Source organism: Pseudopodoces humilis, chromosome 16 (assembly GCF_049639895.1).
Source record: "Pseudopodoces humilis isolate 2021_Gansu_Grassland_sample_001 chromosome 16, ASM4963989v1, whole genome shotgun sequence".
Lineage (NCBI taxonomy): Eukaryota > Metazoa > Chordata > Aves > Passeriformes > Paridae > Pseudopodoces > Pseudopodoces humilis.
The window spans coordinates 10,601,907-10,619,120 of record NC_142215.1 but is presented as its reverse complement, the minus strand read 5'-3'; the positions used below and the strand labels follow the sequence as shown (position 1 = coordinate 10,619,120).

At 40.1% G+C, this 17,214-nt stretch overlaps 1 protein-coding gene across 1 annotated transcript in view; it reads right to left on the bottom strand.

The window, feature by feature from the left end:
- Positions 1-17,214, bottom strand: part of FBN1 (fibrillin 1) — a 145,646-nt gene that overhangs the window by 18,567 nt on the left and 109,865 nt on the right. The window contains exons 32-47 of the mRNA XM_005521511.3: positions 16,593-16,715; positions 15,918-16,040; positions 14,012-14,137; positions 12,322-12,444; positions 11,934-12,056; positions 10,901-11,065; positions 10,443-10,511; positions 10,206-10,331; positions 8,822-8,944; positions 8,553-8,711; positions 7,610-7,681; positions 5,264-5,389; positions 4,403-4,525; positions 1,461-1,586; positions 632-748; positions 147-275 (exon numbers count right to left, since the gene is read on the bottom strand). Coding sequence (XP_005521568.2) covers positions 147-275; positions 632-748; positions 1,461-1,586; positions 4,403-4,525; positions 5,264-5,389; positions 7,610-7,681; positions 8,553-8,711; positions 8,822-8,944; positions 10,206-10,331; positions 10,443-10,511; positions 10,901-11,065; positions 11,934-12,056; positions 12,322-12,444; positions 14,012-14,137; positions 15,918-16,040; positions 16,593-16,715 — 1,953 coding nt within the window. The remainder of the gene's footprint in view (positions 1-146; positions 276-631; positions 749-1,460; positions 1,587-4,402; positions 4,526-5,263; positions 5,390-7,609; positions 7,682-8,552; positions 8,712-8,821; positions 8,945-10,205; positions 10,332-10,442; positions 10,512-10,900; positions 11,066-11,933; positions 12,057-12,321; positions 12,445-14,011; positions 14,138-15,917; positions 16,041-16,592; positions 16,716-17,214) is intronic.

The window sequence follows — 17,214 nt, the reverse complement described above, 5'->3', positions numbered from 1 at the left end:
ATCATCTTCTAGTCCTCTTGTCATTGTTTCCTTCTGCTAGGTGTGGTGATGGCAGTGTGACAGTCCTCTCTGAACCTACTGTTTCACTAAACATATCTGCTCAAGGTTTGCTGCACTTTTTTTCCATCCTTAATGAAAGCACTCACCAACACAAGTCCTTCCATCCAGAGCCACTTCATAGCCGTCATTGCAGAGACATTGGAAGGACCCGATGGTGTTCACACACTGACCATTTCTGCAGAGCATCCCATTTCCACTTGCACACTCATCTACGTCTAAGAAAAATAACATTGAAATATGTCAGCAATATTAGCAACAATGGAAACTGGATAGGTGAGATTTCTGTTTCCACCATATCAACAAACTAACTGATAACACAATCCCATTTCAAAAGCAAGTGAGAGGAAATCACTGTATTATAGAATTGCCAGAACAGGAGTAAAATTCAAATGTTCCTGTATCTTGTGCAAACATTCAAGTAGCTCTAGAAAAGTGAGCATTGCATAATCAAAGAGGCCTTTTTAGACTGACAAAATAGGGTTTTGTCTAGGGATCATACGAAAGAGAAGATGGTATTTTCATTAGAAGTAGGAAGTCTCAGGAACACGTGCCTGGGCTCAGCACTCCTCACCTATGCAGTCATTGTTGTGTGAGAGGATGAAGCCCAGGTTGCAGCGGCAGTTGAAGGAGCCAATGGTGTTCCTGCAGGTTCCATTGCCACAGGCATCTCTCTCGCACTCATTAATATCTACAAAGGAACAGGAGTGAAATAATCCACTGCCAACATACTGAATAGTAGAGAAAAAGATTGTCCTGTCTCCCAAAAAGAAAATTTTACATAGGTTTACACACTTGATATTAACATCTACAAAAATAATCAAGGGTCCAACAATAATTTACTTTTCTGTGGTTCCTATATCACCCTTCCCAAAGTAAGTGTATGCTATTTTTAATTGTATGCATTCTGAAATCTCTGTTTATACAACGCACAACTGAAAACTGTGAATGGGTTAAATACAAAATTGCCTTATTAATGAAGATGACTGTTTCTGAAAAGGTCTTTCTGGCAAGAGATCTACCCTTTATTCACTCTATTAACAAGAAGGCCATATACAACTGCTGCACTGCAATATTACTCTATTAAATTTCTTGCCTAAAGGAATAAGTGAGACAAGATGCTCCAGAAAATTCTACGAAGAATGAAATATTTCCATCAAAAATGAAAGCATTAGCAGTTCATTAGACAGGATCTGTAATTTTAAAGGTTCTCTCTACTTTAATGAGATGGTTTTCATTCAGTATCAGCTTTTTATCATCTCTAATGGCCAGTTTTTCACCTTTGTCTGGTGGTAAATTGCTCACAACCTCAGACATTGTAATGCAACTCCTTATTACAGAGAGGACAGACTTAATAACTGTTTCAATGGAAGCCTAAGTCCAGTTTAATTTTATATACTTGCCTATACACATTGTCCTGTCATCATTGGTTTTGAATCCATTGTGACAAATGCAGTAGAAACTTCCAACAGTGTCAATACACTGCCCATGGCTGCAAATATTGGGAATTTCTTGACATTCATTCCGATCTGAAAACAAAGACGTGCAGTTAAAGTTAAGGCTTCTAAACTACAAGGCTGGAAAGATGCATTAGCAGCAACCAAGACAGTATCCAGTGCATGGTCTAACTTAAAATAGTGTTTTTAATTTATTAATAACAGAAACATTACCAGGTAAATCCCAGAAAAGGGACTTACTTACATGTAAATTACCTCTTCCAGTATTTGTGGATCCAAGAAAAATTTAGCATAAAAATGATATTTAGAAAATTCAAATTCTTGCTGGAGGGAAAGCGTATCACCATGGCTCACTAAGAGCAGACTTAATGACATGAGATTGGAAAGGGTCTGAGTCTTATGGCTCTATATTGACTGCAGGAGATATGAAAGAGGCATATGAATTACACTTTGCTTTCTTCTCACAAAAGCAGCTACTTGCATTTAGCCACATTTGACTGTGGCACAAATTGCATGATCAACTCATGGAAATCAACAGAACAGAAAGGGAGATGAACATCACACTTTTCTCACTAGGCTTACAGAGAGATACTGGATTTATCAATTCATCATGCAGAGAGAAAAACAGGTACACACATACATGTGTTGCAGCATCCATGAAATGTGGTGATCCTATAAACTGGACAGAGCTCAAACAGCAAGAAGAGTTACTGCTATATGGAGTCAGGGGGTATTTTATATAATTCTGCAGAGAAGGAGGAGAGCTTTCCTGCCAGCATGTGATTGCTGCCTTACAATAGCAGGGCATCTCTTATACTTCTTCAACAGCCAACTGCTTCCTGCTACTCTTGTTAGAAATGCTTTCAGGCAGAACGCAGGATTCTATCAATAGTAAGTGAAATAAAATATTAACAAACAAAATGTTTGCTCTCTGGCATAGTTTTATTCCACAACAAATCAGAAACATCAGATGAGGTGTTTCTGTTGACCTCATCACCACCAAGAGCTGGTTTGATTCAACATGCTTCCTTCCTTCCTATGCTGCAGCTCCAAAATATGAGAACTAAGATGCTGCCATGAGGTTGTATTAAAATTGATTAGGCTCTAGCACTCAGTAATTTTCTTTTATATGCAATCTAACCCAAGCAGATGCAGTTTCTCAGCAAACCATCCCCAGGTCATTGCAAAAGTAAAAGTCAAATTGCTCCTAATTGCAAAGAACTTCATGTACTAAATTTCATTTTCCTGCCTCTCTTCTGTACTGGGAGCTCTCTTCTTGGCATAGGGACAATCAGCACATGGACAACCCTGACAGCCCCATCCCCAGGATCTCTGTACATCCCACAGGGCCATGAGTAACTCTGGATGGGTGTGCACTGAGGACCCTCAGCTCTCCCAGTGCCACTGATGATAGATAGCACTGCTAATTACAGTCTGAAGGAGGCAGAAGGAAAGCCAATGCTGTCTTAACTCCTAATCTTCACAGCAGAGGAGAGCAGAGACAAAAGAAAAACTATGACTCCCTGCTGCTTTGGGGGCAAATGAAAAGTCATGCAAAAAACTAATTTATGAGAAAAATTATTTGTTTTATGGAGAGCACCAGAAGAATGCTATCTTGAAGGTAAGATAGATTCAGTACTCCTAGTTCTAGTGGCTGTGAAATATTGGTGTTTGACTCAATAGCACATAAACTACCAGGGTGTGATAGTTTTCCATGCAGTAGCATGACTGACCCAATACTGCAAGGTGCTTACCTCTCTCTGCTCCCAGCAGAGTGGTTGGGAATTTCCTTCCTTTGCTGGATCACGTACTTTTTCAACCACTTTTATTTTTACTCTAATTGTGTAACTTTATTTTCACCAAGCATAAAGTAAGAACAAAATACAGGGAAGTATTAATGTTTGTGCCAATTCATCTTTGGAATTGTAACCCATATCAGAACCTTTCCTTGCTCTTCCTGTACTGCTGTAATGAACCCTTAACAACAACAATTACATTAGGAACATATTGAATATTTACATGTGCTGCTGCATAGCTTAACAAAGCAAAGTTTTAGTTCTCATAGTAGGGTTCTGATTTCCCCTACACCCTTTTCCCATAAGGGTCACATGAAACAATGAAAAACAGCACTGCAGGGAAAAGTGCACTTCCTAAAACTCAAGTACTCAGAAGCAAAAATGCAAGGATACTGTTTCTAGCTTCCGTTGTAGTTCTTATTTTGTTTCAGAAATGTATATAGTATGTAATATTTACAGCAGCTTGGCCCAATGCAGTCTTTAAAATCTCAGCAATTCTTCAAGTAAGCAAGATAACATTAATGCCTCTGGACTAAGATATTGTAAGAAAAACCAAAGAGATTAGAAAACTGCAGTCCCACTCAGTGAGTATTTAAAAAAAATGTTATGGGCCGAGTTTAAATCTGTATCAAAGTTAGGAAATTCAACAATAAGCTTTACAAGTTAGTTATTGCATACAGGCAAGCAGATAAGTCTACCTTATCAACAGAGGCTCCAGCAGCAAGCAGAGAATTATTTGTAGGAATACAAGTGGAAAATAAATTGCTAAAACACATATAGAAAATCAGAAAATACAGAAAGGTGGTGCAAATGGTCTTCCCCTCCTAGACGTGACAAGGACTAAAGAAAAACACTTGGATTTGGTGGGGAAAAATGAAAGACAAACACCTACTTAGGTTTTTAACTTCCACTTATACATCCATAGGATGGGCCTGGAATTACCTCAGTGTTTACGGGATGCCCTAAAAGACTTTAAGAGAAGATTTCTTGAAGCTCAGCTCATCCTCTGAAATACCAACCTTCTGGGGAGGAGAGCTGTTTTTGCAAGCCCTTTAAAATCCCCTCGTGTGTGCAGCCCTGCCAGGCACTCACCAGTGCAGCGCCCCGTGGATGTGAACCTGTAGCCAGGTTTGCAGTCACAGCGGTAGCTCCCAGCTGTGTTCACACACTCTGCATTTTGCTGGCAAACTGGTCCATTCTGGCATTCATCAATATCTGTCCAGACAAAAGAGGAATTTGATTTTTATAGTTAAGCTGGCAGTGGAAAGATGTCATATTTTTTTAGCATACAGGTATTAGTAGTTTTCAGTGTAAACATTATCACAAAGCTTTAGGCAAAAAAATTTTGATCAATTTTCCTTACTTCAGGTGCTGCAAAAGGAGAACTTTATCTCCCCAGAAATGTAACTGGTTTTCACTTAGAAACAGCGCACAGAAGAAGCTTTTACTCAAAGCTCTCAACACCTTGCCTGCAGCACCCATGTTGTCAGCAGTCATAACACACACCAGAGAATGACAGCAACTCATATGCTACCTTCAATTTCTTCATTAAACTGATTAATACAATATTAGGGAATGTTTAAACTAGAAAAAAACCCCATCTGTTTATATTTCTTACAAAAATATTTGTTCCATTAGAAAAAAAATATCTTGTAATTAAAAAAATTGTGCTCATGACTCAAGACTACTATTTTTTCTTAGCTTTACTGCCAAATGTGAAAAAAACACATTTCTTCCCATGACTGCTGACTCATGTGCCTTCAAGGCCTTAGATGTCTGACAGAAAATGTGGTATTTTCTATGCAAAAGAATTCAAAATGTCTGAATTAACACAGACTTATTACACTGATAGCAGTATTTTCCCCTCATTAAGGATGCCTTCAAGGCTCTGATTTGGCAGTGTCTGAGTTGCCAGCTGAAACACCATTCCTCTGAATGAGAGGAGCACTCTACCTTCACAGATCAGGAGCTTGTCATTGTAGAAGAAACCCACAGGACACTCGCATCGGAAGCTGCCAACCATGTTTATACAGATCCCATTTTCACACACTCCAGGAATCTCTCTGCATTCATCAATATCTGCAAGAATATTTTTTTTTTAATACTTGCATTGAGCACTCCATGGAATTTTCTGCTACATAGTATGTCTTTTGCATTTACCTTTTAAGATAATTTTCAAACATATAATGCAAGCATCAGAATGCTCCCAACTGAACAGTAAGCCAGCCATCCCAAACTGTGGAAATTTAGGTATTTCTTGCTTTCTCAGGTTCTGACTCTTCTCTGTACTGAAGGTATATTCTGCTACAGAGGAATACAGAGGAAGACATCCTTCCTCATGTCTCCCACACACAGCCCTGATGAACCTCATCACCTTCCCAAATGTCACAGTGGAGTTCTTGGGAAGACCCAAACAGAGAGCCAATGGAACTGTCTTTGGTTTAATCCAGGAGAGTGTGACTGAATGCAAACACTTACCAGAGTTAGTTTTGCATTGTTTTACCCCAGTTAATCTGAAAAGACTTCCAGGGTCTTATGTAATAGTTTGAAAGTGCCAATGACAGGTAACATCTGAAGTGCTGCCAAGATGCCATTAATTAGATTGATTAGGCCAGGCAGCCAGGGCTTGCCAATGCTTTATATACACCCCAGTTAAGTAACTGATTTTGGCAGGAAAAAACCCAGCTGCTATTACAATTATATGTCTTGCCTATTGGGTCCTTACACGTCTTAATATTCTGACATGAGAGAGTTTAAAAACTCCTCCAAAGGCTGCCTTTAGTAAACATTGACATATGCACTGAGGTACACAATCATAGAATATGGTGGGAAATTGTCAGCTAACAGTAGCTCCCATCAGATAATGTGGATTTGTTTGTTTTGTTTTTTGTGGGTTTGTTTTGTTTTGCTGCTGGATCCACCCTTAATTTTCTACATTAGATTCTGTAATTTTAAGTCCTCTGATATACAGAATGAGTAAAAACAAACTATTTCTGTTTCTGAAACAAACACCTGGAGCAACTATGTAGAACTTAAATCCAAACAGAGTAACATCACTGGACTGTAAGCAAATATTAGAGCGTACACAGAGCACTGTCCCTGCAGAGGGCTCTCCCTTGATCCTGTGCCTGCAGGTGTAAGGGACATGAGTAACCCCTGTGTAAAGCAGCAGGCTGAGTGCTACAGCAGATCCCAAAGCAGCAGGAGATCTGTGATTTGCACAGCTGTGAGAAGCTGTGTGTGCATCAGTGGCAGGCCTGCACGCAGTGGCTGCACTGGTGGGCTCTGGGGGACATGCCCTTCTGTTTCCATTGGCTCCTGAAGCGCACAGCTCTGAGCTGTGGCAGCGCAGACACAGCAGCCTGCGACACCCCTGCACACATGGCAAACACTGCAGCTGCAGCTCCTACCTGTGCACACTAGCAAGATCCAAGGGCTCCCTGCTGATGCTGATGAAGGGCCCAATTAGCTTGAGCAGACCCTGCAACAATCTGGACTAATGCTAATAGCTAGAAGGGGAAACTTTGCTTCCAAGAAATGACCTCGTAAATAATAAATATTGCGCATTTCTGTAACCTCTTTAAAAATTACATTCCCCACTTTACTAGAAATATTTTCATCTAACTAGCTAAACACTGCACACAGCAATAGCTTCATGGCAAAGCATCTGATTACTGCCTGTATGCCATCTCTGTTTGTTACAGGGTACATTATCTGCTTTTCATTTGCATTTTAGTGTAAATGAAAACAAAAGGGAGTCCCATTAGGGATTTATTCAATTCCTTGTCCTAAAATTCCTCCTTCTCTCCCTCTTGTTTTGCAATTTGTTACTCACAATTCAAATGTAACACACAATAACATATGTGAGAAATATTCCAGCTGAGCAGAAAAAAGGATTTTTGTGTCAAACCAATACCCAGAGGGACTGATGTGAAATGTCAGACTAAATCTTGCTTTGGTTTGAAGGAAAGACTCCCAGTTCCTCTCAGACCAAATGCTGGTTGGCCTTACTCCCAGAGCTCTCTTTCCCGGTATCTGTGCCCTGCTCGTGTAGCCCCGACTACAGTTTCTTTGGAGCTGTGTTGCCTTGATTACAAGCAGCTGTCACTGCTGCCAGCTAGGAGTAGCCAGGCAGAAAGTCTGCACTTAAGTTTGACTTAAACAGAGGGCTGAACTCCATTACACTGTTTAATTGTTATTCTTCACATGAAAAAAGAAATAACAACTGGGAAAACAAACCTCCCCTCTTCCCTGGGCACAGGTAGCATTGAATTTAGTTCAAAACAAATTACAGCTCACCAACTGGTAATCCTGTGTAAATGTCAATGAAGAAGCCAGGCCTTTGACTTCCACAGAGTGTGGAGAATTCATCTGCAACAGGAAAGCAAAGCAGTGATTAAAGCATTTGGAATTAATTAACAGACAAAAATTCATCATATGCTCTGGCCAAGAAAGTTGTTGTTCTACTCTTTCAGCACCTGCAGGGCACACAGAGGTAGGCAGTCCCTTTCTCAAACTCACCATGTGAGTCTCCTTGGGTTCTCATCCAGTTGGGATTACATGCTTATTTTTCTCTGCTTATGCCTATCCCTGTGCATTACAGTGTTTGCATACAATTTCAGATCTGATTCTTAAAAACCTAAACTACAAGTTGGCAGTTAATCAAGTCTAGGAAATTGCTCTTGAAGCAAACCTCAAGGCAGGGTGGGATGTCCTGCAGTCTTACCCAGTGTGGAAGAGTCATGTGTGCAATTCAATTAGCCGAGACCCTCCTCCATCTTATATTTGGCTGCTCAACACAGATCATTCTCAGAGCACACCAAGGTATCTCTGTAAGCTCCTGGCTGCCACAAAGGCCCTTCATGGCAAACAGCAATCAAGGCAGAGCAGACCAGACCTTGTATTTGTTGGAGCAATACCAATAAAATCCTGGTCAGTGCCTCAACATTGGATCAACAAGCACTTGCAAAGAGATGGATTAATCAATATAGAGCATGAAGTCTCTGAGACAGTGAAACTGGCACAAGGTAGGTACAACCCAGCAGCATGGACACAAACCACTCCACATATGCCTTCATCATGACTAGGGCTGATCACCTCCAGGACAAAGAGGCAACTAATCCCCTCATTTTGGACACACAAGAGTAGAAAAAGACATAGCATCTCTAATGGCATTACACTCACTAATTGCAATTATGATGTTACCAAGGCCTTCAGATAGCTTTGCAATGCAAAAATGTACCTGTGCTTGGGATAGGACACTGTTCACAAGGCTTATTCCATGCACGTCCAATGTTGTAGGAACAGCAGCACATTTTCTTGGTCATATTGAAGAGCAGCTCACCATCACAGGTTTGATTGTCAGCATAGTAATTTCTATAACACAGACTTCTTCTCATATCTGTGAAAATGAAGAAAACCTCAGGCCAATGCAGTAGGCAGCTCTCAGGGAAGATGATCTTCCTGGCCCAATGCACTAAGATAAAGCTTTAAAGAAACCCCAGCACATACCCATGCAGTTGTTTCCTCCGTTGACTTGCATGTAATCAGGAGGGCAGATGCAGGTGTAGTTCCCAACAGTATTGTAACATGTGCCAGGTCCACAAATGCCAGGTGTCTCACACTCATTCACATCTAGAAGAGAACATCCAGGCAGTGAGTGAGTGGCCACATAAGCTTTCTTGTTGTGCTTCTGAGAACAAAACTGTCTCAGTAATGTCTGAGGTAGGAAGGTACTGGCAGAGAAGAGTTGAAGGGGCTCTGAGGAAGGTCATGGTGGAGTGAAGCCACACAGAGAAGAAAGTGACAGCACAGATGGCCATGGGAAGCCCAGCTGTGATGCAAAGATGGGAACTCTGGTATGTCTGGATAGCTCAGAAACAGCAATTTGGGTTTTGCATCTGTTGCATAAAAATAGTATTTGAGGATCTCCTCCATTTTGGATTCTTAGATCTGGAAAAGAACCAAAGTGGTTCCCTGTGGAGTTCCGACTGAGCATTGCCTGACTGGGGTAAGTGAACCACTTTTCCAACACGAGATGTCGTATTTACTTCATCAAGAGACTAAGTTTTGTTTAAAAAAAATCTAACCAAAACCAAACACCAGCTCCAAAACACCTCAGTTCCCAAAAGGTCAAAAATATTTTCCCAGCCTTAAAATTTTAGAATATCTTTGACACACCACTCAGCATCTGTCAGGCTGCATAAGCATAATGTGGATGAAGCACTTTGGTTCAGCCTTAATTTAGGGCCTGAATGTTTTATCTTTCTGCAGTGTTTTCCACCTCATAGGCACTACATTATTATCTACCCGGAAGATGGAAGACAGCCTGCACAACAGGAAATTTTAGAACTTGATGGGTCACTTAAGGTTTTATATACAGTACACCTTGAGAGTGGCACATAAAGTGACACGTACTTCTGACTGTGCTGGAAAAAGAACATGTTTTGCAGTACAACCAATATTTTCAGTTGACTATTGGATCAGCAGGAGTGAAAAAAGCAGTGGAAAAATACATGGACACACCAGTCCACCAGATTCATGGGGAAAATTTGTTCTTTTATCTGACTGCTTATTCATTTCCCATTACCAAACAGCTATTTTTTATATCCAGTTAGCAAATAATGTCTTATTATAGAAAAAATTGTTGGGTTTTCAGGTTTTGATCAAAATATGATAACTTAAAGAAAAAAACTTGCAATATTTCAACATGGTCAAGAAGGAATTTTCACACTCTTAATGCAAGATTTCAGCTTGTTCAATTTTCCCACCCTAGAGCTTTACACTGCTTAGTCTGGTTACTCTCCTTTTCAAGGAACGATTAATTCTCTGCATCTTGATCTGTCATTATTTTCAAAGAATAAAGGAGAAGACTAGTTAAGTGAAAGCTCCATACCATCACACACTCGAGTCTCTTCATTCAAGTAGTACCCTGATGGACACTGACACTGGAAGCTACCAAATGTATTAATACATTTTCCTCCTTGGCAAAGTCCAGGCAGTTCTTGACATTCATCAATATCTGTCCAAACAAATGCATAAATATTTCATTAATGTGTTCAATGAAAAAAAGACCCTCACTACAGAGTTTCAAAATTTCAGACTTGTAAATATAGGAAATTGCAAACATTACCTTCTAATATAACTGTAATAGGGTTTGGTCGGAATCCTTCTCCTCCAGGGCAAAGAACTTTATATTCAGCTGAAAACAAAACAGATTTATGAGCATATAATAGTAGAAACATTTCCAGCATAATTGTTTTTGAAAACAGATCAGACTGTTACAGATAATTTAAATGTAAATTTACAAGCTAACCAGCTAGAGATGTTAGGTTTTGTTCTCTAACATCATCTGTTATTCCATTTCATCAGGTAGTTTTCAGTGTAATAGCAAACTTGCTCAGAAATGATAATAATACTCTGACTAAATAATCTTTCTGAAAGATTAATAAAGTTTTTGGTGAAGACCAGTGGAAGCCTGTCCCTTGCATGCCCACAATAAATTCACACCAGTATTTGAGCTACCTGGCTAAATTAGGAAAAAACCCACCAGACACATTGCTGTGTTTAAGCCAGGAAACGCAGACTTACTTGTGTTCACGAGCGGGCAGTGCTCACAGGGAACTCCCCAGGCTTTGCCCAGGGAGCAGCAACAGGAGGCCTTGGAAACACCCACTCCAATCTCATTGCTGCAGAAGGTGCCACCATTATCTCCCCGAGTTTTGATGTCCAGGTAACAGTTTCCAGATCGTGTATCTGTTCACAATGCACATAATGACAAACACATTTTAGGAGAGAGCAAAGCACAGCACACCCTCTGCGGGTGAGGGATACCTACTGATGGCTCCCATTTCTTACAGGCCCGAAGCAAGTAAGCTGTGTTGCCCAGGGGGGCCCAGCATTTCCCACTTAGGTAGGATGTTGGTGCCCCATTCCTTGGCTTTTTTTGACTTTTCACAAAGTAGGAAATTTACTCTTCGAGTCCAAAGGCATGTCAGCCAGGCTTTTTCTCATTTTCACTCACATTTTCCCTCACATTTGTACATTTTTCCAGTTCCAGATATCCACTGCTTTCTCCTCTACTCAAGGTTTACAAGCAGGAAAGCATCTACTAAATGTTAGGAATTTCAAACACATTAAAATTTGAGAAGCATCTCTACACCCTCTTAAACAAACAAAACCAAAAAAATATTAGGATTACTAAGCAGTTGGAGCCTAATATAAGAGCATTTCCATTGGTCATGAAGCTGCACCTAGCCAAGTGCACTCGGTGCTCCAAGAGCGTGGGTGGCTTCATGCCACAACTTCATTTGCCTGCCATCTTAGGGCCAGCTGGATGTGCACTTAAGTTTGTTGAATTTTATAATTGTCTCCTACTTGCTGGAGATTGTGGACATCTCTAACTAGCCCCAAGGGATTGGTTCTGGCAGCAGGGCACTGCTGGCATGCTGCATTAACTCTGGACATGCTCCTGCTGCCCTATTACAGTTTCTAAGTCAGGGGCAGTAGGATGGGAATTGAAGAGCGTGACCAAGACCTTTCCCATGACCTGGGACTTTATTCCTAAGCTTGCAGCCCCTCTGTAGAGCTCCACTTGTAAATAGCACAGGGAATGGTCCCTTACCAACACATCCAACTCTGGTGGGATTCAGCTCAAAATCGGGAGGGCACTCACAGGTGTAACTACCAGCAGTGTTGATACACGTGCCACTTATGCAGGTTGTTGGGTCTGCACATTCATTAACATCTGCAAGAAAAAACCAGCACGTGGTAAGCAAGTACTCAAGGACACTACAGACCATTGCTATATCAGGTAGAATATGCTGACCATCACAAATCCATTAGTTATGAGATACTGGTATCTAAAGGTATGGAGAATCCTGTGTTCTACAGTAGGCAAGTCTGTATTTTCCTATACACAGTTTAATTTGTACAGCTACTTAAAAGAATTTCTTAAGGATCTGACTATAGCACTGACAGAAGATTAAAAAGCACATTGTTCAAAGTTTTACCTGTGCAGTTACCACCACTTCTGTCCAACTCGTAGCCCACTTCACACTCACATCGGAAGAGTCCAGGGAGGTTATGGCAAGTACCGTAGACACAGATGTTAGGAAGTGAGCACTCATCAATATCTGGTTAAGGAACAGGAGAGGAAAAATATGAGGTTGCCCTATCTTCTTGAGACATAGAGAACTGCAAACATTTTCAGCAGCATGGATCTGGAAGACAACAGCTTCTGAACACCAAGACAAGGAAAAGAAACATTGAAGATTTATGTTGGAGCCTAAGGAATCTAATCCATAATGATTTTTTGGGAAAAAGGCTCCTCACAATTCTCTGGAAGCTATGCCAGAAACCATCCTAGATTATTAGTGGGCTAATCTGACAAGTAGCAATATTAAACATAGCAGAAAATATGCCTTAATAAAATTAAGTTTATCATAAACCAGCAGTCATCTGCAGAAAGCTGGACACCAGCAAGAGAAAAGCCTGTGCCCAAAGGTGAACTTCATGTTCATCTTCGGATTTCTGCATTTGACAGATTTTAAGTTTGGCAAGCAGACACTTTTGTATCTTTTCTCCAAATCACTGAGTCTGAATCAGTATTTACTGAATGCCACATGCACTGCACAAAGAACAACTAATTTGATACAATAAAAAAAGCATGTGTTTACAAAGGACCTTAAAATTCTGCACTTAGAGTACACATCTGAGACATGAAGGCAAGTCTGTTTTAGCAACAGGAGCTAGCCTTAAAAAAGCTATTTAAACTTGGCTAAAAGGTTTTAAAGTATTTTTTTTCATGAAACATTATGAAACCTAATGTTAGTTTCACTTGAAGAAAAACTCACTCTCAGATTATTTCACTCAGTAGACTTCTAAAAAATACACAGAACACTTTTCAAGGGGAAAAAAATAGTTTTTAAAGTAATGTACTTCTGAACTTAAATACCAGTTGGTATGAGTTATTACTATGTGAGATGATAAGGCTGCATCTTCTTGACTGACTTAACTGATTAGTATTATATCAAATAAGGAGTTCAAATGTTCTAAACAAATATATGACCTTAATCATGTTGGTAACATGTTTATTATTTGATTGTTTTGAATATTTGCATATGCAAAGCTCTTATGAACGAGCTGTAAACTATTAACTGACAGCTCACTTTTGAAACTGAACAAATATTCATACAGGATATTTTTTTGTGTGTGTGGCTTTTTTTTTTTTTTTGCAAGGCTTCACACTCTGATTCTGCACCTCATAGAAGCCCTCAAAGAATATCCACTGTTTGGGCTACCAAATCACTGTTTTTCAGATTCATACACACCAATGCAAAGTAACGACTTTTTCTGTTTAATTGTTTTGAATAAAATGAAGAACTGGATATCAATGATCAAGAACAAATGGCAGCTATTAGTGCCATTTGTATCACCAATCAGACCCCAAAATAATATATCACAAGATAAGCTTTGAAAAGCTGTTCTCTTTATATACAGCAGGTAGATGAACACCTTAGAGGTCCATAATAAATGTATGAAGTGCAAAAAGGCACATAAAAAAATATGCAAAAAGCATATTAAAAAATGCCATGTAGTTCTCAATACAACCACAATAGCAAACAATTGTAAAAAATTGGAACATAAAATACTATTAAGGCAGAATCTGTTGAGTGCTGTTTAAAGCTTACAAAGAATTACCTTCACATGCTTTCCCATCTACACTTGGCAAAAATCCCATTTCACATTCACAGCGATACCCTCCAGGGGCATTGAGGCACTGCCCATTTTCACAGAGATTCAAGTTTTCTGAGCATTCATCGAGGTCTGTAAAAGGAAGGGATATTGCAAGTTAGCAGTAAAGATGGTTTTCTCACCAACAATTGAGCTGAAGCATTCAATGTTCCAAGCATTTTAATTATTTTATTATATTTGAACACATGAAGAAGAAACTGCGATCTAGTTATGTGCTGAGGTTACAACATGTAACAGCTCTGTATATTCCTGACACATTGCAAATACAGTTTCTAATCAAAAGGAAAATCAGAGAGGCACAGACTCTTACAGTAGCTCCAGTTAATAACAACGGGAGGCAGTCACAGGGTCAAATTTAGACCCAGAATGAGCACGTGAAATTTATTGTAGTTATTATTTCTATTAGAGCGAAACCTAGAGGCAGTAATTGGGGGAAAAAAAAAGAGGTTTTCTATGCAGTGAGCAAACATACGGTAATAGACAGTTCTCCATGCCAAACATCAAAACACTGACAATAAGTGGCATGAAAAGAACTTCATCAAAACTAAACTGCAGGTTAACAGCTAATGAGAAAAACAGCCTTGCTACTGGACTCCACTCACCTTCAGATAGGTCATGGCCCTTACTCTCGAGCTGAAATGTTACACATCACAAAAACACCTTCCTATTGCAACAGAGTCTGGCTGGCAGCGTGAGTTTTGAAAAGTCTACGGCTGGTAAATCAAAAATCACCTACCAGAGGGAATGCGGCACACTACACACTTTGGCAGAGGGCTTACAGAACATTTGAGTGCTCTAGTTTGAGTCTGAGACACCTCTTGAATTCACGAAGTATCCAAATAAAAAGAAGTCCTACTGAATGCAGAAACTCTGTAAGCATCTGAAGGGTGTAGCTTACAGACTCCTAGAAATCATCATACAGGAAATTAACAAAGAACACTGGGTTAGGAAGGCCACTGAGGAAGCTGAATCAGATTCAAGATGAAATTATATGGAGAGAATTAAGCAGAATTCCAAGGTCTGCTTAGAATTTGGAATTATTCAAATTCAGCCTTAAACCTGGTAATTCTTACATGGTCTAAAAGCCTGCTGTAGTTGATAGAGTTGATAGAGTGCTGCTGATTTGCACCAGCTGAAAACCTGGCCCACCAGCTCTGTCCCATGGCTCTGCTCCAAACAGTGTCACCCTCCACCGAGCATCCCCAGGCACACTGCGATCCTCAGCGCGAGAGCTGGGCTCCTCGTGACTAAGCATACATGAGCTAATCTGTTCTTCAAAGAAGTGTGGGTGGGAAACATCTCTCTAGCAAAGTTTTATAATCTCATTTACAGTTTATAAAATGAGGTTTCAGAAGCAGCTACTTCCTTCATTCTACATGCCAGCACTGCATCCTGACACCAGCTCTCAGGATGATGGAGTAAGGAAGACAGACATAACACACTCACTTGTGGAAAGGACAAACATTTTTAGGCAATTTTGTGAAGTAATTTTGATGCATATGCCCTGTTATATAAGTATTAAGGTGAGTAGCCAATGGACTAGTTTACTAACTAGCCAAATTACATAATCAAGCATTGATTTAATAACTTTGCCATTCATTTTAACTAACAAGAAAAGCTCAATGAAAAATTGTGTTTTATCAAGGGAAAAAAAGTGATTGATTTAGACCATGTGTAACATATAGTATTTCTTTTAAGCTATGGCAACCTAGGTGAAGGAGAAGCCAATCAATTATGACATATTAATGAAAATTTCAAATGTTTTAAAGCTGGTTTTGTCTATTGGCTCATAGACTAGCTTAGGTTGCATGGTACCACTAGAGTTATCCTTTGCCTTCCTCAGACAGCTCACCTGTACAAGTGAAACCATCCCCAGTGTAACCTTCTTTACACAGACAGCGGTAGGAGCCCATCGTATTCTTGCAGTCAGCATGTGGGCTGCACATGTGGGTTCCATTGGAGCACTCATCCAGATCTTTAAAATAATAAAATAGGGGGGGGAAAGGCAAAAAAAAAAAAAATAGTTAAAAAACCACACATGAATACAAACTTTAAATAGTGTATGGCACGGAGAAGCTCTATTTTAAATAATCTTCCATAATAAACCCACACATATGTGTGGCCATCTGACTGAAAAAGTGAGCAGCCATCAAAGCCCATCAAAGAAATTTGCCAAGGTAACTGACTGTGGAAGCTCCAGGGCACTCAGTACAGGTCTGTACCTTGTTTTCATGGGGAGCACCAAGAGGCCCCTCACCGCCTCCCATTAGCTGCCCTCAAGCACAAAGCATCTCTCTCCCTGGTCCAGTCTGTTCTCATTGTTTCCCAAGTCAAACAGAAGATAATGCTGATTTCACACTTACCATGGAGGAGGATTTGTCCTCCAACAGATCATGTCAAATCAACCTAACAAGTTTTATAACCATTTGCCTTCTCATGTTATAGATGTGGTAATTTTTTTTCAGAATTGCTAGAACCCCACTGTGGTCTGACCTCACAAATAAGTACAAATGCATGAGACCCTCACCTGTGCACTTGATACCATTTCCAATCCAGCCGGGGCTGCAGCTACATTTGAAGCTTCCTGCTGTGTTTGTACATATGGCATGTCTGTCGCAGTTATGGGCTCCAATTTCACACTCATTGATATCTGTAAACAGAGATGTTTGAGGAGTTCATGGAACACACTTTCTGATATCCAGATAACTGATATTAGAATATCTCTACAAAGGCAATGTGAATGTGAAAGCAAGCCTGCATTTCTTTACAACATGACATTTAAAAAGGAAGATGAAGACAAAAACAATCACAACAAAGAAAAGCAAAGAAAAGCAAAGAAAAGCAAAGAAACATGTAGCACATTTCAAACATGCTGGCTCACTACCTGTTCTTCTGACAGGCATATAAAGCAGTGCTGCTGCTGTTCACTCTAAAGTCTATTTTCAAGAAGGAAAACAGTAACTCAGAAGAAAGCCTTCCCAGTGTGCCCATCCTGCAGAGATGGGCAGAGTCTGCAGAGAGGGACTACATTGGTGGCTCCACATTGCACAGTTTGCTAAAATGTCTTAGAGGAAACTCTGCTGCCCAGGGACTCCTGGAATGTAGCACTCCCACAGCCCCCACTGTCTGCACAGGTGCTGATGAACACC